Source organism: Pelophylax lessonae (assembly GCF_965119305.1).
Source record: "Pelophylax lessonae genome assembly, chromosome: 11".
NCBI lineage: Eukaryota > Metazoa > Chordata > Amphibia > Anura > Ranidae > Pelophylax > Pelophylax lessonae.
This window is the reverse complement of record NC_138778.1, coordinates 207720529-207746975: the sequence shown is the minus strand read 5'-3', so window position 1 is coordinate 207746975 and position 26447 is coordinate 207720529. Positions and strand designations below refer to the sequence as shown.

The window sequence follows — 26447 nt, the reverse complement described above, 5'->3', positions numbered from 1 at the left end:
TAGTTGCTGTACAACCACGTCCCAGTTATGTTTATTAGAATAGAATATATATATATATATATATATATATATATATATATATATATACACACACACACACACACACACACACACACTATATTGTCAAACATATCGGGACGCCTGCCTTTAAACACACATGAACTTTAATGGCATCCCAGTCTTAGTCCGTAGGGTTCAATATTGAGTTGACCCACCCTTTGCAGCTATAACAGCTTCAACTCTTCTGGGAAGGCTGTCCACAAGGTTTAAGAGTGCGTCTGCAGGAATGTTTGGTTGAGGTCAGGACTCTGTGCAGGCCAGTCAAATTCCTCCACCCCCAAACTCGCTCATCCATGTCTTTATGGACCTTGCTTTGTGCACTGGTCCAAATCATTTGGTGGAGGGGGGATTATGGTGTGGGGTTGTTTTTCAGGGGTTGGGTCCGGCCTCTTAGTTCAAGTGTAGGAAACTCTTAAGGCATCAGCATACCAAGACATTTTGGACAATTTCATGCTCCTAACTTAGTGGGAACAGTTTGGGGATGGCCCCTTCCTGTTCCAACATGACTGCGCACCAGTGCACAAAGCAAGGTCAATAAAGTCATGGATGAGCGAGTTTGGGGTGGAGGAACTTGGCTAACCTCAACCCGATAGAGCACCTTTGGGATGAATTAGAGCGGAGACTGCGAGCCAGGCCTTCTTGTCCAACATCAGTGCCTGACCTCACAAATGAGCTTCTGGAAGAATGGTCAAACATTCCCATAGACACACTCCTAAACCTTGTGGACAGCCTTCCTAGAAGAGTTGAAGCTGTTATAGCTGCAAAGGGTGGATCAACTCAATATTGAATCCTATGGACTAAGACTGGGATGCCATTAAAGTTCATGTGTGTGTGTAAAGAAAGGTGTCCCAATACTTTTGACAATATAGTGTGTATTTTGTTTTTTATGTAAAATTACCAGGGGTCTTTTGATGACTACATCCACCAATAATGAGGACAATGGTAAATCACTATAATGGATTCTGTATACCTTGTTGCAGTTGGCAAGATGAGCCTTGAGCCCGGACACACTGGAATATATTGCTTCACAACACTGGTGGCAAAAGTCAAGAGAAAATCAATGTTAAACAATGAGACTTTTCAATTTTGATGTTCATGATTCAGAAAAATATAAGTTAAAACAATTTTGTATACATCTGTGGGGAAGCTCTGACATCCTAACACAACTGTACTCCTATGGCGGGGGGCTGTCATGCATGCAATCAAGCAATAGTAAAGAATGGGCTGAGCGCACAGCATTGTTTTGTACACCTCTCTGAGTGGTAGCCACCTACCAAAATACTTACAGTCACCCTCCCTCCTGAGTCCTTAACTGACCAGCGCCGACAGCCCATGCAGAAAAATTTCACGGCCTCTTCCATTGCCGACTTCACAGAAACTCAATGAGCTCAGCCCATTGTTTCCTATTCCTTGATTGCATGCATAACAGCCCCCTGCCATAGGAAGGATCGGACTTGCATGTGCAGTAAGCCCACGCAGCACATGGTAGGGATGCACAGCGAAGATTTCAGGAGAGGGGCTGAAGGTATTTTATTTAATTATATTACTTAATAGCCACAAAAGATAATAATCGACTTTCTGTGTACTAAATGCCTTTACAAAGCCAGATATCACCTTGAAAAGGTAGCCGTGACATCATCACTGTGCTGTACATAGCCTGGGCAGAGAGCAGAGCTGTGGGAGGGGGCCCAGCAACTGCACCCTCTACAGGCTGCCTGCAGAAACTACAGACAGGGGCGGAGACAAGACCAGTCACCCTCCACAAGGAGAGAGAGCAGTAGCGACTGGTCTTTATTACAAAAAGTAAAGCCTCACATTGGATTACTGCACAGATCTGTAAGAAATACAAAGCACACCAAGATTCAAGGAAGAATACGCATGACTCTTATATTTGGACAGTATTTGCTTTTATCAGAGTCTAGCTTTAAAGCCGTAGTAAACCACAGCAGATAAAAACAAAAAAGATCCCCTTCAAGGCAATGGCATAAAGTGCTAGTATGCGTTGCATACTAGCACATTATGAAATACTGTACTTACTTTAGATCGGTACCGATCACTCACTGTATTCATTTATACCCTCCCTTTTAGATTGTAAGCTCTAACGAGCAGGGCCCTCTGATTCCTTTTGTACCAAATTGTATTGTAACTGTAATGTCTGCCTTCATTTTGCTAAGGGCTGCGCAAACCGTTAGCGCTATATAAATCCTGTATAATAATAATAATAACTGAATCATAGTAAACAGTGTTTTCTATGTTTCAGTTTGTGAATGGACAGGGAGACAGTGCAGGGCTTTTCCTGTTCATTCCTTCTGTGCAGTTGAGGCTGGAGAGATAGAGATTGAGGAGTGTTTCCTCAATCTCCCTTCGCTGTCTCAAAAGTGAGACATCAGAGGTTAGTTTATACCCCTGATATTTCTCCAAAGCCCCCAAGAGAGCTGCTAAAAAAAAAAATTGTAAAAAAAAAAAAAAAACTACTGACTCCATTCACTGCCCACTGCTCAACCGACTGACTCTGTCCACGTTTGAGGTAGGCTAAGTTTATATTTCTACAGTGAAATTTGTTTTATTATATTTTTCTAAGCCTTCCTTGCTTTTTAGTAAGGCCTTGCTAGTACATTTTTTCTTTTTCTTTTTTTTTTTTTTTAAGAAAAGGAGAAGGGAGTCGAACTGTTGATCTCTTTCATGTTGTTCAGGTAGACGTCCACCTCTCAAAAGGTTGCCTACCCCTTGGTTAGAACCTCTGCCAGTATTTTACACCCTCTCACTTCCTGCACAAGTGACAATGTGTTAAGCCTCGTACACACGCAACAATTGTTGGCCGTGAATTTTCGGCCAACGTCCGATTGGCCGATTGTCGGCTTGTTAGTATGATGCTTCCGACAACCGACTGCGACTTTTCGGCCGAAAAAAATCTGGTGTGCAGGCTATAAAATTTTTGTTGGCCGTTTTTTCGGTCAGTCAGTACAGATTTCGGCAGACAAAAATCAGATGAGCAAGACTGGGCATGCTCAGAGAAGAAAAAACACACGGAAAGTAAACCAGCACATGACATCACTTCTGAAGTTGGTTTCTGTTGGCCGATAAAATTCCTGTGCAGTCTAGAGCACATTTCAACCAACACAACAACACTGGACAAAAGACGGCCGATCGGTCGGGCCAACAATCGTTGCGTGTGTACGAGGCATTACCGGCGTAGGAAATCTCCAAAAGGAACACACAAGAAAAAAAAAAAAACATTTTTATTTTTAAGTAGAGAAGGCTAGAATCTCAATCAGCTTTTTTCAATGCCTATGTCCTAAGGCTCCGTTCACATGTCAGTGTATGATCGCGGGCAGAACCGCCGCGGTTCCGCCCACGATCCGGAGATTTATTGAAAATCGCGGGACGCCTATCGTTGCCCGTTGATTTGCAATAGCCCCCCAAACGCAGAGCGATGTTGCCGCGATTTACGCCCGCCGGATCATACGCTGACATGTGAACGGAGCCTTAATCAGAAAAAATGTTTTAAAAAATATAATAAAAAATCAAAAACATTTTGAAAAAAAAAAATTCCAAATAACTTTTTTTTTTTTTTTTTAGCACTGTCACCAGTCAGTGTCCCTGATTACCACCACACCTGTTATATGATGATGCAGTACTGCAGTGGTGACAGTATGTTAAAAAAAAAAAAAAATTATATATATATATATATATATATATATATATATATATACACACACACACACACACAGTAAACCCCCGTTATATCGCGGTTCAGTTTTTGCGGTCCCGGTATATTGCGTTTTTTTTCTGTAATGTTATTTTACTAATTAAATCATTGATAATTAAATATTTTTGTGTTTTCCATAGCTCTTGCTCTGTCTCTCAGTATCTTTTATGTGTTTAAATGTGTTTCTATTAGGGATGCACCGAATATTCGGCGGCCGAACATCATTCGGCCGAAAATAGAAAAAATAGCACTTTCGGTGTTCGGCCGAATAAGTCAAAAGGCCGAATAATTTTGTGCCGAACAATAGGGCTGAACGATAGTCGATATGATATCGACTATCGTTCTGTGGCCGTAGGCGATATTCATATCGCCGAGGTCACGATATTTACAGGGGGAAGGGACTCGGAGGAGGACTCACAGACTTCCGTGTTAGGCAGGGGAAGCCGGGACACTTCAGCGGTGAGCATACATACATTACTCACTTGTGCACTGCAGCCCGCCCCACACATTCAGTGAGTCTTACTCTCCTCCCTAGTTTTTTCAATGGCACATTCAGGAAGCCAATCACGCCGTGATTAGCTGCACAGCGAACCAATCACACGTGCCTGCACACCTGATTGGTTCCGCTGTGCCGCTACTCACGGCGTGATTAGCTTCCTGAATGTGCCATTGAAAAAACTAGGGAGGAGAGTAAGACTCACTGAATGTGTGGGGCGGGCTGCAGTGCACGAGTGAGTAATGTATGTATGCGGCTGTGCTCCTTTCCAGGCTCCTACTAGTCCACCTCCAGCCTCCTACTACCACCACTATGAGAGACTGTCTGTCACTGTATAATCTGATCGAGTCCACACTGACACTGACACTGACTGACTGTCACTGAGTAATTGATGTTACCACATTAACCCTGACCTGCCCAGTGCCCTGTATCTGCAATTAAAATTTACAAGGCTGCCTGCATGCTTCCTGATTTCCATTCCCAGCATCCTTCCCAATCCTTACAGTGTCACTAACATTAACCCTATGGTACAAGGCTGCAGTGTGCACTGAATCCCATTCCCTACAGTAACATTTAGGGAGAGAGACATGAGAGGACAAGAGAGATAGAGAGAGAGACATGAGAGGACAAGAGAGAGAGAGACATGAGAGGACAAGAGAGAGAGACTGAGAGGACAAGAGAGAGAGAGACACGAGAGGACAAGAGAGAGGACAAAAAATTGGCAAAATAAATGGAAAAAATGCGAAACACCGCGTTCGGTATTCGGCCTTCGGCCTTCGGCCAAACATTTCATTATTATTCGGCTTCGGCCAAGAATTTCATTTCGGTGCATCCCTAGTTTCTATTGTTTTAAAAGTGTGTTTAAAGACCTTAAAATGCTTTTAAAGTACAGTGAAAGTTATAAAAACATGCCTACAGTGTATTTAAATAGGGGATTTCTATTTTGCGGATTTTTCTTTTCACTGGTGGGTCCGGAACGTAACCCCCCGCGATGGAGGGGGGTTTATTGTGTATATATATATATTTTTTTTTTTTTTACTAAATACCTTGGACTGTCTACTTTCCAAAAAGGGGTCATTTGGGGGGTATCTGTACTGTCCTGACATTTTTGGGCCTCAAGAAATTAGGCCGTCAGTACATCAGGATTGATCAATTTTCATATATATATTATTATTATTATTATATAGGATTTATATAGCGCAGACAGTTTACGCAGAGCTTTACTACTTGAGAGTAGACAGTACAAATACAATACACTTTAATACAGTAGGAATCAGAGGGCTCTGCTTACAAGAGATACATGAGGTATACCATAATTTGTTGACTCTATAACTTTCCTACAGAATAAATAATACTGATTTGGGATATTTTCACCAAAGAAATGTAGAAGAATACATTTTGGCCTAAATTCATGAAGAAAGATTGTTTATTTGCAAAATAATTTTACAGAAACAAAGAAAAAACTGTATTTTCTTTTTCAAAATGTTCGGTCTTTTTTTACTTTATTTAACAAAGAATAAAAAACCCAGTGGTAATTAAATTCCACCAAAAGAAAGCTCTATTTGTGTGAACAAAATTATAAAAATGTAGTTTGGGTAGAGTGTTTTGCATGACAGCGCAATTGTCATTCAAAGTGTGACAGCACTGAAAGCTGAAACTTGGCCTGGGCAGGAAAGGGCGTAAAAGTGTCCAGTATTGAAGTGGTCAAGCTAGCCATACATGCAGGGCTGGTGCTAGATTATTTTGCACCCTAGGCAAGACCAGATACTTGCACCCCCCCTAAAAAAAAAAACTGTACACATTGCCCCCTTCCTGTACATAATGACCCCCCCCTTTTACCCCACACTCCCCCTTCCTGTATACACTGCCCCCTTTAATCCTACACCCCCTTGCTGCACACACTGCCCACCTTTAACCCTACACCTCCCTTCATATACACACTGCCCCCCTTTAACTCTACACCCATTTCACACCCTATACACACTACCTTCCTTTAATGCTACACACCCCTTCTTGTACACACTGCCCCTCCCCCCCTTCCTGCACACACTGCCCTTCTTTAATGCTACACCCCCTTCCTGCACATGCTGCCCCTCTTTAACCCTACACCCCCTTCATATACACACTGCCCCCTTTAACCCTACACCCCCTTCATGTACAGACTGCCCCCCTTTAACCCTCTTCACACCCCTTCATATACACGCTACTTTCCTTTAACGCTACACACCCCTTCTTGTACACACTGCCCCTCCCCCCTTCCTGCACACATGGCCCTTCTTTAATGCTACACCCCCTTCCTGCACACACTGCCCCCCTTTAACCCACACCCCCCCTTTATATTCACACTGCCCACCTTTAACCCTACACCCCCTTCATATACACACTGCCCCCCTTCAACCCTACACACCACTTCATATACACACTACCTTCCTTAATGCTGCACACCCCTTCTTGCACACACTGCCCCCCTTTTAACCCTACACCCCCTTCATATACACACTGCCCCCCTTCAACCCTACGCATCCCTTCATATACACACTGCCCCCCTTTAACCCTACACCCCCCTTCATACAACACTGCCCCCCTTTAACCCTACACCCCCTTCATATACACACTGCCCCGCTTTAACCCTACACACCCCTTTATATACACACTACCTTCCTTAATGCTACACACCCCTTCTTGCACACACTGCCCCCCTTTTAACCCTACACCCCCTTCATATACACACTGCCCCCCTTCAACCCTACGCATCCCTTCATATACACACTGCCCCGCTTTAACCCTACACACCCCTTTATATACACACTACCTTAATGCTACACACCCCTTCTTGTAAACACTGCCCTTCTTTAATGCTACACCCCCTTCCTGCACACACTACCCCTTTTTAACCCTACACCCCCTTCCTATCCACACTGCCCCCCTTTAACCATACACACCCCTTCATATACAAAGTGCTGCCCTCTCTAGATGTGACATCCACAGGGTATGAGGAGGTAACAGGAGAGCAATGTGGCACTGGCCATGGCTGCGCCCTAGGTGGCAGTGCGCCCTAGGCGGCCACCTAGTTTGCCTAGTGGAAGCACCGGCCCTGCATACATGCAAATATTTCTCACAGTAAATCCACGAGCTGAACAAGGGAAATCGAACAGATTCCTCCATCCATGCTAAACGGCGTAGATGGAGACAGCAAAAACAACAACGAGAGGTTCTAATTCTCTCCTCTCCCCTCGCTATCCAAAACAAAACAATTCCTTTGTCTGGAGTTACTCCCCAAATATTGAACACTCCTGTTGTACACCATATTGTAAGGATATTAGGAATACTTATACACAGTGACTTACATTATTAGGGCAGCAGATGAAGCCGTTTTCTTTAACTATAGTCTTCCAAGTGTCCAGAAGTTGGGGGTTAAAGGTCGGCAGGCCAGGACGGAGGTAGTTCAGCTGTCATAGAAGACACAGGTTAGCCGTCATACCTCTTCCATACAGAAAGGGGTCTTTTACAGGCATCTCTATAGATCTACTATAAGGCTTTCATGTCTGCATTTTGTAGGTTCAAGAGCCGTCCATCCAGGACAAATGTAAATCCGATCAACAATTTCGGCAATATTTATGTGGCTATATCCTCTCTATAGAATGCCCAGATTATGCTGAAAGGAGCAGACAGCAGAGTGACAGAAAGATAACCTCATCAGTTTGCTGCTTCTCCTTCACTGTCTGGTCACTGTCTGGGGGAAGGACAAGGTCTAGATGTACTGCAACAGAGGATACCAGCCTTGCTGTGTGACAGGGATGTGTACATTGCAGAACTGAATGGACAAAAATACACATCTTTTGGTGGATAAAACAGTGACATCATTGTTGCTTCGGCCAATCAGATGTCTCGAGGACGCGAACCCAGAAGGAAGATGGGTGAACATGTCGGCCGTGTCAGCAGTGAGCAGGCCGCACTGAGCTTCACTCTAAGGTAAGTATTTCATAATGAGCTAGTATGCTATGCTAGTCCTCTGTTCAGAGGACTAGCGATCTAGCGTCTTCTAAGGGGTAGGGTTACATATGTTTTGTGCGCGGAGTGAGTCATTAACCATGCCCACATAACGAATACATTGGCGTGCAGATCACTGTCACATTGGGCAAAGAGAAGAGCTCTACCTCACCCTCTTACTGTCCGGTACAAGGTCCTCCTTCATCCTCCTACGACTTCCTTCCTTTGTCAGCTCATCCTCTGCAATCTCTTGTAGATGGAAGACTGCGACCTGAGCTGACCGCCTCCTTACTCGCCCACTTGGGGTCCGTTCAAAGTCCTCAATCTCCACCTCCTGCTTTGATGGTTGCTCTGGTTCTTCTGGACTAATCAAGTCCTAGGGAGAAACAAGAAAGTAATGGTCATCTCCAGGCGAAATGTGAAATGCAGCCTTGAAATGCATACAGGAGCAGTTTTCATGCATAGCTGTAGTGCACTCAGTCCACCTCACTGCCTTCTCATAGTAATCTGGTGATCTGGGAACTTCTTACTTAGTGATTTGTAATATAAGAGAGGAATTCACAAACACACCCAATTGCAGGTTCTTTGCTGTTTCTCACATATAGAAAGCTTCAAGCTGTCAGCGCTTATATACTCCTAATAGTCACCAATCAAATTCAAACCTGCTTTGAAAGTATGAATCTGATTGGTGATATGTTAAGCACAGAGAGAGAGAGAGAGGAAGTTACCCAGCCGGCGTATCAGGACCTGGCAAGCCCAACCTATACGTGAGGAGCTTTGTGAAATTTGGCATCAGGGAACTAAAAGCACAAACTGAGTGGGATTTTTGAATTTAAAGTGATTGTAAAGAATTGGCTACTAGCTGTTAACCAAATTTTGCCCTATGAAAAAGTTCTTTATGAACATAGAGAATGTCCAGGGAAATACAATAAGATTTGGGATGGCTGGTGTTCTTCTACTCAAACTATCTGTTAACCGGGTAGGGACCCTGATGCATTGCCTGGGGGAGGGGAGTGATTGGCTATTTGGATGTGAGACACTGGTATATGTGCCCCCCATGTTTTTCCTATATTTAGCAGGATCACCGCAGAAAGAAAAACACACCAAGTTTTGCAGTTGTTTTATGGGTATTATCTTTATTTGACATTCTTGGATATGTGCCTGACTGCCTTCTGTAATACTTACTGTACTTGATCAAACAATATTTCTATGCTAACATGTTGGCACATTTTCTTCTGTTTTTTTGTGTTGTTTTTTGTAAACTTTGCAATAAAAAGAGTTTAAAAGTGATTGTAAAACCCTCATTTTTTTTTTTTACATTAAAATAATAAACAGGTTATACTTACTTGCTCTGTGCAGTGGTCTTGCACCAGATCCTCCTCTTTTTGGGCCCGCCGGTGCTCCTGGCTCCTCCCTTCTGTCAGGTGCCCCCACAGCAAGCAGCTTGCTATGAGGGCGCTGAGCCACTGCTCTGTGTGTCCATTCACACATGGAGCCGCAGTTTGGCCCCGCCCCTCCGTCTCCTGATTGACTCACTGGCTGTGATTGACAGCAGCGGGAGCCAATGGCTCCCACTGCTGCCAATAGCCAATCAGGAGTGCGAGTCCCCAGAGAGGCAAGGCTCCCGTGGACATCGCTGGATCGAGAGGGGGGTTCTGTTTTTTGTTTAAGTTCTGTTTATTGAAATTTTTTTTCAAAAAGACAAAGAAAAACCGAACGTAGACCGTACAATCCGACATGAAATATGGTAAGTAGCTATGGAACAATATCAATGAATGCATGAACATCTCAGTGTGTGCCAAGCACACCCAGTCATAAAAAGACTGAAAAAACATAATGATAGCACAACATCTTGCATCATAAAACAAATGTCGGAGAGAACTTATAGAGAGGGGGCTCTGTTAAGTATTAAAGGGGCTGCTGCACACAGAAGATTTTTTACCTTCATGCATGCAGGTAAAAAACCTTGTGCCTTTACAACCACTATAAAACAGTTCAAGTTCACCGTGGCTAACATTCGCATTACACTTTTAAATTAAGAAGGGAGTAATCCCTGAAACTGGGTTTAAAGAGGAAGTAAACTCCTCAAATTTTTTTTTTTCTTCCCTGCAAAGTAAATGCATAATGTGCTAGTATGCATTGCATACAAGCACATTATGTGACACTTACCTCCAACGAAGCCCACGATGTCCACGCTGCTGGCCGCATCCATGTTCACCCATCTTCTTCCGGGTCTGCGGACTCCGGCAGTATTACTGGCTGGAGCCGCGTGACGCCACTCCCGCGCGGGAGCGGCCAGTCACGGCACTGGGCTCTGAAGAAACGGCACGGGCGGCCGTTTCTTCAGAGCGCATGGGCCGATGACGTCATGGGCTGCATGCACTGCAAATATCTCCTAAACGGTGCATGTTTAGGAGATATTTACAGCACCTATGGGTAAGCCTTAATATAGTCTATATCAAAAAAATGTGTCAATGCAGATCACAGTGTATGGTCATGGTCCAGCATGCAACACATTCAGCAGCTGCTGAATGTGTTGCATGCTGGACTATGACCATACACTGTGATCTGCATTGACACATTTTTTTGATATAGAGTGTTTTGTTTACAGTGGCTGCTAGTGTACATAGATACACACTATTTTATTGCACAAGTTATTTTACTTCTTATACCACTATTTTAAATTTATATATATTTATTCCAAATATATATTGTAATTGGGAGCGCCGGGCGGGTGTATGCAGTTTATCTTCAGACACCTCCTTTTAATATAAGCCTTAATATAGGCTTACCTATAGGTAAAAGTAATTAAAGTGGGTTTACAACCACTTTAAAAAATTCAAACCAAGGAAAACTGCTGGAGGTATTGCCCATAGCATGCAGTTAGTATTTGGCTTTTCTTCTTCTGGAAAAAGAGAAGAACATCTGATTGGCTGCTATGGGAACAGCTCCAGCAGTATTCATAGTCTGCACTTCAGATACCAAATTTGAACTTACTGTGCAGTGCTCGGAGCGCACGTGGTAGTCTCTCCCTGCTTTGGATCGGTACGCCTTGCTGCAATGAGGACAAGAGAAGTGTAGTTTCTCCCGGTCGCACTGCTCTCGCCCGCAACGCTGTGTGTGGTACTGGTAACCCATTAGACTGGAGAAGGAAGCCATGCAATTCTGGGGGAAAAAAATACGTGCTGGGTAATTCTAAGGGAAAACACTGTGTTTTTAACTACAATGACAGTTGTTAAACATAGTTAAGTCCAGTTGTGTATTCATTTAAAATTATTCAATGTACATTGTAACATATAGTAACAGCACCTGAATCTGTCCTTATATTAGATATAATACACAACAGGACAGGAAGGGTCAGTACAAGATAGCTCTATTGCTAGCAGGCTAATACCATAATTATATCTACAGGAGAGGAAAGCAGGGGGCGAAAATCTCATGGGTCTGCTGATGCTCCTTCATTGTCCACTCACAGGCTGGGGGCAGGTTGGTAACCAAACTACACTGCTCAAAAAAATTAAAGGAACACTACGAAAACACATCAGATCTCAATGGGGAAAAATCTCATGCTGGATATCTATAGTGATGAGGACTAGCTAATGGGTTATGAATGAAAGGATGCCACATAGTTTGATGGAAATGAAAATTATCACCCTACAGAGGGCTGAATTAAAAGACACCCCGAAAATCAAAGTGAAAAAATGATGCAGCAGGCTGGTCCATTTTGCTGAAATTCCATTGCAGCAACTCAAAATGATACTAAGTAGTTTGTATGACCCCCACATGCTTGTATGCATGCCTGACAACGTTGGGGCATGCTCCTAATGAGACCACGGATGGTGTCCTGGCGTATTTCCTCCCAGATCTGGACCAGGGCATCACTGAGCTCCTGAACAGACTGAGTTGCCACCTGGTGGGATCGGATGGACCGAAACATAATGTCCCAGAGGTGTTCTATTGGATTTAGGTCAGGCGAGCGTGGGGGCCATTCAATGGTATCAATATCTTCATTCTCCAGGAACTGGCTGCATACTCTTGCCACATAAGGCCGGGCATTGTCGTGCACCAGGAGGAACCCATGTTCTACTGCAGCAGTGTAGGGTCTGACAATGGGTCCAAGGATTTCATCCCGATTCCTAATGGCAGTCAGGGTGTCATTGCCTAGCCTGAAGAGGTCAGTGCGTCCCTCCATGGATATGCCTCCACAGACCATCACTGACCCACCATCATACCGGTCAGCTGAACGATGTTACAGGCAGCAGAACGTTCTCCATGACTTCACCAGACCCTTTCATGTCTGTCACATGTGCTCAGGTCGAACCTGCTCTCATCTGTGCAAAACACAGGGTGCCAGTGGCGGACCTGCCAATTCTGGTGTTCAATGGCAAATGCCAATAGAGCTCCACGGTGCCAGGCAGTGAGCACAGGGCCCACTAGAGGCCACCCTAATGAAGTCTGTTTCTGATTGTTTGGTCAGAGACATTCACACCAGTGGCCTGCTGGAGGTCATTTTGTAGGACTCTGGCAGTGCTCATCCTGTTCCTCCGTGCACAAAAGAACAGATACCGGTCCTTCTAAAGGGTTAAAACCCTTCTACAGCCCTGCCCAGCTCTCCTAGAGAAACTTGCTGTCTCCATGCTCTTGAGACTGTGCTAGGAGACACAGCAACAAACCTTCTGGCAATTGCACGTATTGATGTGCCAACCTGGAGGAGTTTTGGACTGCCTGTGCAACCTCTATAGGGTCCAGGTATCCCCTCATGCTAATTAGTAGTGACACTGACCCTAGCCAAATGCAAAACTAGTGAAAAGCAGTCAAAAAAGTGAATAGGGGAAAAAAAATTCAGTGGCCTGTGCACCTGTAAAACCATTTGGGAGTTGTCTCATTGTTACCCATCCAGTGTACCTGTTGTTAATTTCATTAACACCAAAGCAGCTGAAACTGATTAACAACCCTCTCTGCTACTTAACTGAACAGATCAATATCCAAGGAGTTTAACTAACTTGATGCTGTACTCTGAATAAATTGTTCCTTAATTTTTTTGAGCATTGTATTTTGCTTAACTGCAGTGGAGAAAAGTTAGGTCATTTTGCTGCCTGGCAAGCATGTCTGCATCACAATGTAGGCTGGCTGAACAAAATTGGAAGTCTTTAGCACCTATCACTGTTCACATATACAGTTTGCCCTAAAAATGACATATTTTTCTGTTTTCATGAGGTACAGCTTTAAACACAGGCTTACAGTTAATATTGTAACATTTTTTAATAAATCAATAATTTACACCTGATTAACATGAACCTACAGCTCTTTATGAAAATGACAGTCAGCCTGACAAACTTGCTCTCCAGATTTTCTCTTTGTCCTAAGGAATTACCTCCTTGGGGCAGCGCAGTTTTCCCATCTGCTTGAGAACTTTGCGCAGGCGTTCCCGCTCCCTGGGGTCATCCACCGGGACCTCGTCAGGGCTGGAAGACTAAATGGAAGTGGAGAAAGATCAAAGACTGAGGGAAGTACAATTATCCCATGGCCATCATGATGGGCTATTGCAGGAGAGTCAGATCATTCGTAGAGATGGGTGAAATGATTTTGCAGCAAAACTGATGTTGCTGCAGAATTCCTGATTCAAAACTGGCCATGCCAATGCAGACCACTTGGGGGAAATTTTCTTGGAAAAAACATACATGGCTCTGCTTACTAAAAAACTATATGATCACCATAATAGAGTACATTCAAAAAGATCACCCTGCTTTAATCCAGGCACAGCCCTATACAGAAAGGGAAATGTATGGTTCTCATTCAACGATAACTTTTTTGTTAATAAATTATAAATTATGAATTATGACCAACATGTTTCAGGGTTTTCCTATACCAAACCTTTACTGCATCTAAACAACATGTACCTTGCACCTGTGCCAAGACTATACCGTACCTATGCTGCATGCAGTTTAACTGGGACTGTCGTTAAGTGCACCAATGCTCTTAAAGGGCCCCATTGTTAGCCGGCAGAAGAACATCAGGGATATATAAAACACTGAAACATGCTGGCGTTAATTACAATTACATTTTTTACAGCCGGTGGGTAGTTCAGCCAACCAGCTTCCACCCATCACTAGAATATTACTTTTGGGTCCGCTATTTAAGAGCGATAGAATCTATGCTTTACCAATACAGGACAAAGCATCAGGTTCACTGTAATGCAGATCACTCCAGACGCAAATAGCTATCTTCCTTTTGTTTCCCCTGCCACTCCATTCTGCTGCAAGAAGTGGAAGGAAATAATTGTGTAGCACTGGAGTTTTATAACTAGCTATGTGATAGCACTGGTTGACCCAGTGCCACCACATATAGTAAAGTCACCACAGATGGTGCGATTTTCTTTCCTGCAACCACACTGACTGTGTTGATGGGGGAATCCCTCCCACTGAGCTATTGTGTTCTCCCAGCAGGGGGGCAGGGGTAGCCATCCAGGCCGGGAGAACAGCCACTTGCAATAATCACATGAAAAATCTGACAGGCTGGTTGTACCAAGTTGATGGATCAATCAACTTGGGTACAATCAGCAGAACCATACATGGTTTAATTCTTGGCCAGTCCCTGCTGAACTGGTTAAGATTCAAACCGTCTATGGCTGGCAATAGTCACATTCCCCTCCATACCTAAAAGTACGAACAGGAAACAGAACTGATTGTGCTGAAAGAGGTGCCAGGGGAACAAAGAAAAGATAAATGCATGGTGCTGGAGATGGGTGGAATAAGGCAAATGTGTTAAGTTGCCCTGAATTGGCACATTACAGAATTTCGTTAGGCCTCCAAGGGATATTATTCTCAATCAAAAGCTGCTATAATTCTAATTTGTGACCCCAAAAGGACAGGTGACGTAAAGATTATTTTATTACCTTATTGACGTGTTCGGCCATAGTGTGGTAATTCAGTCCAGCTTTTGATTTAAACTGTTTCCTGCAGTGCTGACACCTCAGAGCTTCTTGGAGCTGATGGAGAGAAAGATCCAAAGTTAGGGCACTTTCTTAGGAGACATAAAAGACTGGTAGGCTAAATGGAGAAGATTACTAATAAACACAATAGGCACTTTTAAATATCCCAGAAAATGAGGAAGGTTTGCATATATAAACTTTCAGCTGCCATCAAGGATCCTGCCAGGTAAAATTTACGTCTGTGTACTTTATGCAAGGCGCAATACGCATGTCACACTAGCAATCCTGACACTGGTAGCAACTCTCCACTGACAGGACCAATGCTCCTGGTCCCCAGTGGTTCCTGCTGCCGACTGCCAACATGACTACAGGACAAAGCAGTGAGGTGGAGAGCAGCAGAAGGAAACCACTGAGCGCAGCAGGGAACAGGAAATCAACACCTCTGAAAGTGCTGGGATTACAGAGTTCGGTGGCACAGGCTGAGGGAGGGGTAAGTACAAGGCCGGTGCTAGACTATTTTACACCCTAGGCAAGGCCAGCAACTTCCACCCCCCCCCAAAAAAAATTTAACTGTACACATTGCCCCCCTTTCTGCACATAATACCCCCCCGGTCTTTAACCTTACACCCCCTTCCTGTATACACCTCCCTCCTATTTCCCCTGCACATACTGCACCCCCCTTCCTGCACACACTGCCCCCCTTAAACGCTTTACCACCTTTCTGAACACACTGCCCCCTTCCGTCACACACTGTGCCCTTTAACCCTACACCCGCCTTCCTGTACACACTGCCCCCTTTCATGCACACAATGGCCTCCTTTAATGCTACACCCCCCCTCCTGTACACACTACCACCCTCTTTAATGCTACACCCCCTTCCTGCACACACTGCCCCCCTTTAACACTACACCACTCCCCCTCCTGTACACACTGCCCCCCTTTAACGCCAAATCTCCCCTTCCTTCACACTGTGCCCTTTAACCCTACACCCCCCCTTCCTGTACACATTGCCCCCTTCCTTTATGCACTGTCCCCCTTTATTTCTACCCCCCCCCCTCTTCCTGTACACACCGCCCTTTATTATCCACTATATTTATTGAAGGGAGTTCTTTTATTTTAAGTTTCAATTTAGCAACAGTGTCAAGAGAGCAAAAACAACAATTACATATTCTTATACTGTTTGCCGCTGGCTGAACCAGCTAGGCGTGTTCTCCATTCTCTGATACTCTACTGGAAAGAGAGATTCTGCAGATTTCTCACCAATGGTATGGCACCATAGCGGCAAATGTAGTTTTTCTTTTGCGATTCCTGCAATTTAATGCCAGTAACAGGATTGCTAATGTGGCGTGGCGTGGCTCTTACATCAAATGAGATATGTGAGAATTCCTCTAGATGTGCCGACTTCTAAAAACTTTAGCACAACCAACCATGAAATGTCATATGGAGAAATCTCTTCTCAGTTGTGCCTTCTTATCTCTGCAGCATTTTTTCTCATTTTCTGTACGTGCTATTTTTTCCACTCTACTATTGTATTGGCTCCTGTTGCTGTCAATTAAATCCTGTGAGCATAAAGGTGGGGTGGGGCAAGCCACGCTGTGTGTGTCTATGGCATGTGCCATACATACATATATCAACAGGATAAGAATTAATTATTATTTAATTCACTTTAATGACTTTAATATGTCTGGGCAAGTTTGCAATCCATTGAGGGGTCTGGCAGCTTGGAGCTAGATAATCAGAGAACTTTCCTCCCTTCAGCTACTGCTCAGTCTTGACACCAACTGCTTGGTATTGAGCGGAATCATTGACTGCGTCCTATCAGCTGCAGTCACTGTTTGGGTATTCTGACAGCTGCAGGTTCGGGATGTCAAATTGCAATAGACGTCAGCAGGAGAGTCCTCCATCTGCTGTTTGGCATGTATAGGGCAATCCATAGATTATATAAATGTGTCTCCAAATGCCCTTAAATAAGTCTCCAGGCCCTGATGGATTCACAAATGAATATCTCAGGTCCATGCAAGATCAACTAGCACCCCATCTGTTGAACCTTTTTTCAAATACGGTTAAGTTGGGCATATTACCCACTGAAATGCTACAAGCTAATATAATTACAATTCCTAAAGTTGGTAAATCTCCCACTGACCCTGCTGGCTATAGGCCGATATCTCTTCTGAACAGTGACATTAAGTTATACGCTAAACTTATAGCTAATAGGATCGCTTTAATTTTGCCCACTTTGATAAAGGAGGACCAGATGGGGTTTGTTAAGGGGAGACAGGCCCCTGACGCTACAAGGAGAGTTATTAACCTGCTCCATCAGGCAGAGCGCACCAAAACGCCTTCTCTGCTCTTATCTATAGATGCAGAGAAGGCGTTTGATCGCGTCCATTGGGGATACATGAGGGCAGTATTGGAAAAGTTTGGTTTCATTGGACCGATTTTTTCAGCTATTATGAGCTTATATACATCTCCAACCGCTAGAGTGCTCTCTGCGGGAACCTTATCCAAAACTTTTCCAATATTAAATGGTACGCGTCAGGGTTGCCCACTCTCCCCCCTGATATTTAATTTATTGTTCGAGCCCTTGGCGGAAACGTTAAGACAAAATTCTAGGGTCTCTGGCTTTAAAATTCAGTACCTACATCATACTATCACGCTTTTTGCGGACGATATTATTTTGAGCTTGACGAACCCCATCGTGTCCTTACCTGCTGTCCATGAAATTTTGCAGACATTTAGCAACATTTCCTATAAGGTTAATTTTGATAAATCAGTCATCCTAAATATGGGTATACAGGGCCATGCACTTAGCCATCTTAAGCAAAATCTACCTTACACATGGACGCCCCAAGCCTTGCAACATTTGGGTATAACCTTGACATTTCCGACCTCAGGGCTACAGACACTTAACCTGCGATCACTAATAACTTCTATTGCCAATGATACCAATAAATGAAAGAATACAGAACTATCATGGGCTGGAAGAATAGCTGCATTTAAAATGACGTGCCTCCCCAAGATACTGTATATCTTTCGCGCCCTTCCGACCCATATTCCTAAACATTATATTAACTCGCTCAACAAACTCTTGCGCACCTTTGTTTGGCAGGGGAAACGTGCAAGGTGTGCATATTTACATACGATACAACACAAATCAGTTGGCGGATTGGGACTACCAAGCCTTGAGGACTATTATCATGCATCTCGTTTGGCTCCTCTACAGTATTGGTTTACCCATAGAACCCATAAAATACCTCTTCCGTGGCCTCCGATAGAAGCCGCACTATCTAATTCTCAGGATTTATATACATTACTTTTGGCAGACATGTGGAAACCTATAACAATTCAGACCCTTCCGTTAACAATAAGAGCTTCTTTACAGTCCTGGCGTCATCTAATTGCTCAACTACAGTTACAACTACAGCCAAATAACATATCAGTTCCCATACCCCTATCGACAATGTGTATCTTGCTCCCTAGTGTCCATATTAACAAACTGGTGGCAGCAGGTATTGACACAGTAACACAACTATACCAAAATAATACTATTAAGTCTTTTGCAGTCCTCCAACGAGAATTTTCACTCACTCCTCAGGCTGTTTTTGCTTACATTAGTATAGTTAGCTTTATATCTAAACACCCACTCCCTAAACTTGAAATTCCTCAACTACTTTGGAAATATCTTACAGACCCAAATTCCAAGCTTAAAGGGATATCTGTGTTTTATAATCAACTACAGCAAAAACTTACCTTTTTTAAATCATCTTACATGACGAAATGGGAAAGAGACCTCGGTTTGTCCTTCTCCAACGAGCAATGGAGATGGGCGATACGAATGTCTTATAAAGCAACACAATGCGTAACACACTGGGAACAATTCCAGAAAATAGTTACTAGATGGTATCTGACTCCCTTCCGCCTGTCCTTAATATACCCTAAATATGATCCATTGTGCTGGCGTAAGTGCGACCAAACTGGCACAATTTTTCATATATTCTGGTCCTGTAAAGGCCTTATTAGTTTTTGGAGGAAAATCTTTGAAGTACTTTCCGAAGTTTCGGGCATACTGATCAAACCTGAACCCGCAATAGCGCTACTATTTTTGGGTATTGAAAATATACCATTTGATATCAGAACAGTATTTATACACATATTGATAGCAGCCAAAATGGTAATCGCTAGATGTTGGAAACAACCTATAGCCCCTTCCCATATAGAGGTAATAGGTTTAGTTAATCAACACTATTCTTTGGAAAAGGCATATGCCTACTCAGTGTTTCGCAGTAATTCCATACAGCTTGGCTTCTCTGGCAACAAAGCCCCTACTTTCACAGTGTCTAACGGAAAAATTGAGGCCGGTGGATGGTGCGACCCAGAGTATGGTGGTGCTTCCCTTCGTATCCTTTGTACCTTTCCTGGCATTCTTTTTTTTTTTTAGGTACCTCCAATGTATTTTCTATATACTTCCTAGGTAGTGTCCTAGGTCTTGAACGTATATAGTATTGGACCATTTTTGTCTCCTGTTCTTGCTACATCATGTCATAATGTACTGTAATCAACATATTATATCAATATTTTCTCTTTTCTTCTTCCCCTTTCTTTTTTCTTTTTCCTTCTCTCCTTTTATTATTTTTTGTTAACTTATTATGTTTCCCATATCTTTGTTTTTTTTTTGTGAAAACAAATAAAAATCAATTGAAGTATAAATGTGTGGCCAGCTTTGAACAGGAGACTACTCCATTGCTGTCTAAAGTCTTCCAGGCTTAGACTGAAAAATCTAATTTCCTAGTTTGTCATTTGATCTGGACTAATTCTACCTCCATCACATCACATATATTAATAATAACTTGAACGTGGATATGATTGAACCTTCAAAGAATTCCCTTAAATTGTGCAAGTACAACTACCGGGCCACCATAAAGTCTTGTCCATTTGCACTAAGCAACTGGTGGCTCGAAAGTCCCAGTATAATTTTAAGGCAATTGTAGTTCCTGGACAATTTTGGACGACTTTGGAGCCACCCATTATCTGTTGTGAACCTATAAAGAAGCAAAGCGCAGAGCTGCACACTGGTTAACACATACTGGGTCTCACCTGCTCACATACATCCATGTGCTTCCGCAGTCCTGCCACAGTCTTGCGGGTAACCGATCCACAGTTCGGACAGGTCACCTCCCCCCTTTTGTTAGTCTGTCGATGGAACTTGTCGTCCACACTGCCTGGTACAGGGGGGAAGAAGTGTGAAAGTGATCCTTATCCAAAATTCCATTTTGTTTAAAGGAGATCACCAGTTTTATTAAAAGTAAAACACTGAAAGCCCAAACTTCCCTCCGCTCTGCCTAAAAAAAAAAAAAGTGACTTAACCACTTTAATACCGGGCACTTTCAACCCCTTTCCTGCCCAGGCCAATTTTCAGCTTTCAGCCCTCACATTTTGAATGACAATTGCGCGGTCATGCAACACTTTACCCACATGAAACTGTTATCATTTTTTTCCCACAAATAGAGCTTTCTTTAGGTGGTATTTGATCCCCTCTGGGTTTTTTATTTATTATAAAAAAAAGACCAAAAATTTTGAAAAAGAAAGTTTTTATACATTTCTGTTATAAAATTTGGTAATTAACCAAGATTTCTCCTTCACAGACTGGCACTGATAAGGCACTAATAGGCAGCACAGATAGGCGGCACTGACAGGCATTACTGATGGCCACTGGTTGGGATCCTTAATGGGCACTGATTGACATCCCTGGTGGGCATGGGTTGGCATCCCTGGTGGGCACTTGTGGGCATCCTTGATGGGTCTGCACTGATAATTGATGCGTTGATAATTATAGTTAATTATATAGATAATTTGCAGCGCAGACCCCCCTCCCTCCCGTCAGGAGAGCCGTTGATCGTCTCTCCTCTACTCGCGCCTTGTCAGCGTGAATAGAGGAAAAGCCGATAAATGGCACTTCCTGGTTATACTTTTCACTTTTCTTTCCTGTATTATCTTGATGGTTAACTTCTTTAACGGAACTGGTATAATAAAAAAGGTACAGAATCTTTCTGGTGGCTTTCTTGGTTTATCTTTAAGTTCTCTCCTCACATCCTAATCACAGAAAAAGCTACTACCGGGGGATCCCCTACTGCTTTAAACCCGGGCAGCTTTAAAAAAATGATAATTGGAGGTCAAATTCGATTTGTGGTCTTATACACCAGTTCACATCTTTAATCAGGCTGTTACCCACCCCCCTCCTTTCCCTTTGTCATGGCTCTACCTTTATTGGAGTATTGTTGCTTACCTTTAGGGGTGGACAGTGTTTTTGGTGATACTTAGTGGTTGGTACAATTATTTAATGCTCAAGTACTGAAAGACCAAGCAGGTGGTTTGGTTAAAGTTTTAACAGTGGTAGTGGCCTGTGTGTTTAAAGCAGAACTAAAGTCTCCATACTTACCTGCCCAACGGTCCTGCGTCAGCACTTGCACCTTCACTTGAGTGCTGGTCTTCAGGCCTTTTCATTGGCTGGCAGGGGATGACATCACTCCTGCGTATGTGCCGGAGGCCATCATCCTAACACTCAGAGACCAGCGCGGTACTGTGAGCTGAGCTGCGCATGCGCACCTCAGTTTACAGTGCTGGAGGAGACAGAGAGCAGGCAGGTAGGGGCATTTTATTGCAGAAGAGACATGCACTGTAAAAGCTTGTCTGCTTGCAGTTTTTTTTTACAGCTGGACTTTAGTTCCACTAAAGGTAAAGGTGTGCTGTAATTATATTAAGGAGTGGGAAAGGGAGCTGGGTGTGGAGTTTACATCCCAGCAAACAATGAAAATTATGCATCTGGCCCATGTCTCCTCTATTAGTACTCGGGTCCAGGAATCTTCCTACAAATTCCTTTCCCGTTGGTATAGGACACCCTCACGACTAGTGCAGATGTTTCCCAATGCAGATCCCAACTGCTGGCGGGGTTGTGGTCAACGGGGTACGTTTCTCCACATTTGGTGGGACTTCCCAGGAATTAGGACATTCTGGGACTCAATTTTTTCATGGATTCAGAAACTTGACCATTACTCAGATTGACCGTACTCCCCTCCAATGTCTTTTCCATGAGGTCAGGTCCTCTGTTAAGCGATATAAGCGAAGGGTTATCCAATTTTTACTGAATGCTGCCAAATGCTTGATCCGGAGACACTGGAAACAAACTTCATGTCCCACCCTCGCTGAATGGAAGAGGGAGGTGAATGGTGTCATGAGAGCAGAACGTAGGGTTTATTATCTTAGGGACCAACAGGCTCTTTTTATGGACATATGGTCAGGATGGATGTTTTATTCTGATGAGATCCCTGATACATAGAGTTTGTGGTGTTGGAGTAAATGTCTCTCTTCCCTATTTTTCTTCAGGTCACAATATATTGTGCAATGATTGTACTGAATGGGTTATTATATGCCGCCCCGCTCTGGGGATTTCATGCTCTCACCTGCTCATGTGTCTTGGTATATGGTCCTTTGTCTGCTCTGTAACCTCTCCACCACCTCAGTTCCTAACTCTTACCTTTCGGTTCTCTTTCCTTCCTTTTTACCTTCCTTCATTTTCCTTTTTTTTTTTCTTGCATGGTTTCCTTATTTCTGCTTTTTTTTCTTTTTTTTATTATTACTGTTTAATGGCTGTAATATAGTAATTTTTGCACTTAAAACTTGCCTCGACACATTTGGGCTGGTACAGAGGGTCCATTCCTGAGACAACCAGTCCAAGTCTGCGGACAGGCCCTAGATGAGGATTTCCTCTGTTTGGCCTATGGGCACACTCTACATACAATGCCTGCTGTTTAGGTGTCTACTCGTTGTTATGACAATTGCCATATGTGTTTTACTTCTGCTAATGTATTCTGTTCTGGTTTGTTATGTATAATCCTTTGTTTAAAAAAATAAAGATTATTAAAAAAAAAAAAAAAGGTGTACTGTAATAAAAGGTTATAATATTCTGTTTGGACCCAAATAAAGGGTCCTAATTTTACACAATTTAGTTGCCTTATTTTCTTTATTATCATGAATAATATGATTTTTACTGTGTGGGTGTTGTAGGGGTGGGGTTGTACAGTCCCATGTGGGGGACAGCAGCAGCTTTGATGTTTTAAACTTCTGCTGGAGAGCTATTAAAAAACAAATTTGCCCGGAGTTGGGCTTTACAAGACACAAGTATCCACTTCAACACACCATCAGAATTCCTGTGGGTGTATGTGCCAACAGTTTTATAATTCTGCTTTATAGGGTACATTAATGTAAGAAATATCTATAAATATGTTAATTAAGGCTATTTCACTACTTCAAGCTTTCTGTGGATGACTCATAAAGGAAATTAAAAGAGATGTATTATTCATGAGTGGAGATGCTTAAAGTAAGTCTTTGAGATACACAAGATGCTTTTAACATGGCTTTGACACATCGGGGCTTATATAAAACACTGAAAAATCTTCAAAAGAAACTTTTCACAAAATAGCTAATAAAGTTTATGTAAATCCAGTGATCTGTTAGATTTTCATTGCGGTCTGTGTGCCCCACTGGGGTGATTCACCCTCTCTATTTGTCTCGGTGACCAGGTTTTGCTTCGTACATTGCAGTGCTGCCCAATGGGAACGCCTTCCTCAAAGCAAGTTTATGGATCAGGTCTGACCTGTATGAAAACAAAGCACTATTTATAAGGCCCTTTTCACACAAAGGGTCCGATCAGGTCCATCCGGCAGTTTTTCAGGCAGAACTGATCAGACGGTCTATTAACTCCTATGGACCGGCCCGTGTAAACAGACTTGTATCCGTTTACACTTGTCTACCTCCAATCTGCAAAAAAATATGGAAAGGGATCTGTCCTCCTCCATCTAGGCAGATCGGATCAGAGGGCTGTCGGGTGTAAACAGACAGCAAAGTCTGTTTACTCCCGGTCGCCCATAGAGAAGAGGGGGCTCTGTCTCTGTCTGCTGTGCATAAACTGTAGTGGTCCATGTAGTTAACTTGGTGTTGAGTTATTCACTTTAAGGTCATCACATAGGACAAGGGGTACTCTTTACGGCTGGAGGAAAAGAAATGTAATCTCCAAATACAGAAAGGCTTCTTCACAGTAAGAGCTGTGAAAATGTGGAATAGACTCCCTCCAAGAGCTGGTTCTGGCCATCTCAGTAGATTGTTTTGAAACACATAATATAACTGGATACTAATATTTATAGGTAAAGTTGATCCAGGGAATATCTGATTGCCTCTTGGGGGATCAGGAAGGAATTTTTTCCCCCCCGCTAGAGGAAATTGGACCATGCTTTATTGTTTTTTTTTGCCTTCCTCTTGATCAGCTGTGGGTATAAGATAGTGTATACCAGGGATCTCCAAACTAAGGCTCTCCATCCAGCTGTTGCGGAACTACACGTCCCATGAGGCATTGTAAAACTCTGACATTCACAGACATGCCTAGGTATGATGGGATTTGTAGTTCCTGAACAACTGGAGGGCCGTAGTTTGGAGACTCCTGGTGTAAACGGAGGTTTTCTATTTGAGTGTGTTTGTTTTCTTTTTTTTTCTTTGTTAAACTACACTGAACAAATTTAAAATGCAACACTTTTGTTTTTGCCCCCATTGTTCATGAGCTGAACTCAAAGATCTAAGACTTTTTCTATGTACACAAAAGGCCTATTTCTCTCAAATATTGTTCACAAATCTGTCTAAATCTGTGTTAGTGAGCGCTTCTCCTTTGCCGAGATAATTCATCCACCTCACAGGTGTTGCATATTAAAATGCTGATTAGACAGCATGATTATTGCACAGGTGTGCCTTAGGCTGGCCGCAATAAAAGGCCATTTTAAAATGTGCAGTTTTACTGTATTTGGGGGTCCGGGAGGGTCCAAAAACCAGTCAGTATCTGGTGTGACCACCATTTGCCTCACGCAGTGGAATGTTGGTCCACTCCTCCTTAATGGCTGTGCGAAGTTGTTGGATATTGGCAGGACCTGGAACACACTGTCATACACGCCGATCCAGAGCATCCTAAACATGCCCAATAGGTGACATGTCCGGTGAGTATGCTGGCCATGCAAGAACTGGGATGTTTTCAGCTTCCAGGAATTGTGTACAGATCCTTGCACCATGGGGCCGTGCATTATCATGCTGCAACCTGAGGTGATGGGCATGGATGAATGGCACAACAATGGGCCTCAGGATCTCCTCACGGTATCTCTGTGCATTCAAAATTCCTTCAATAAAATGCACCCGTGTTCATTGTCCACAACATACGCCTGCCCATACCATAACCTAACCGCCACCATGGGCCACTCCATCCACAACGTTGACATCAGCAAACCGCTCACCCACTCCACGCCATACATGCTGTCTGCCATCTGCCTTGTACAGTGAAAACCAGGATTCATCTATGAAGAGAACACCTCTCCAAAGTGACGGACGCCATTGAATGTGAGCATTTGCCCACTCAAGTCGGCTACGACGACAAACTGCAGTCAGGTGGAGACCCCAATGAGGAGGACGAGCATGCAGATGAGCTTCCCTGAGACGGCTTCTGACAGTTGTGAAAAAATTCTTTGATTATGCAAACCGGTTGTTGCAGCAGCTGTCCGGGTGGCTGGTCTCAGACCATATTGGAGGTGAAGATGTTGGATGTGGAGGTCCTGGGCTGGTGTGGTCACACGTGGTCTGCGGTTGTGAGGCCGGTTGGATGTACTGCCAAGTCAGCATGCCAATTGCACTCTCCCTCAAAACTTGCGTCATCTGTGGCATTGTGCTGTGTGATAAAACCGCACATTTTACAGTGGCCTTTTATTGTGTCCAGCCTAAGGCACACCTGTGCAATAATCATGCTGTCTAATCAGCATCTTGATATGCCACACCTGTGAGGTGGATGGATTATCTCGGCAAAGGAGAAGTGCTCACTAACAGATTTAAACAGATTTGTGAACAATATTTGGGAGAAATAGGCCTTTTGTTTACATAGAAGTCTTAGATCTTTGAGTTCATCTCATGAAAAATGGGGGCAAAAACAAAAGTATTGTGTTTATAATTTTGTTCAGTGTAGATGGTCTTTTTTCAACCAAATTAACTATGTAACATGGATGGCTCATCCACCTGCTCTGCTCTTATCTGCAAGGCATCAGCTGACAGATACCCTGCTGATCTCAAATGAGTTCACCCTGTGTGAAAGGGGCCAAAGGCTAAAGTGGGGTACACACTAGTAGAAAATCTGCCGAAAATTCCCGTCCGACGTAAAATCGTACGATTTTCGGCTAGTGTGT

General features: G+C 43.4%; 1 protein-coding gene across 3 annotated transcripts in view; it reads right to left on the bottom strand.

The window, feature by feature from the left end:
• The window catches only part of ZNF512B (zinc finger protein 512B), a 73516-nt gene that overhangs the window by 8993 nt on the left and 38076 nt on the right, over positions 1-26447 (bottom strand). For 2 of the 3 annotated variants that reach the window (XM_082271528.1, XM_082271529.1), the window contains exons 9-15: positions 20281-20405; positions 15151-15243; positions 13630-13728; positions 11253-11420; positions 8428-8631; positions 7613-7714; positions 1031-1093 (exon numbers count right to left, since the gene is read on the bottom strand). In XM_082271528.1, the coding sequence (XP_082127654.1) occupies positions 1031-1093; positions 7613-7714; positions 8428-8631; positions 11253-11420; positions 13630-13728; positions 15151-15243; positions 20281-20405 (854 nt within the window). The remainder of the gene's footprint in view (positions 1-1030; positions 1094-7612; positions 7715-8427; positions 8632-11252; positions 11421-13629; positions 13729-15150; positions 15244-20280; positions 20406-26447) is intronic. The other variant, XM_082271530.1, reaches the window with a different exon arrangement.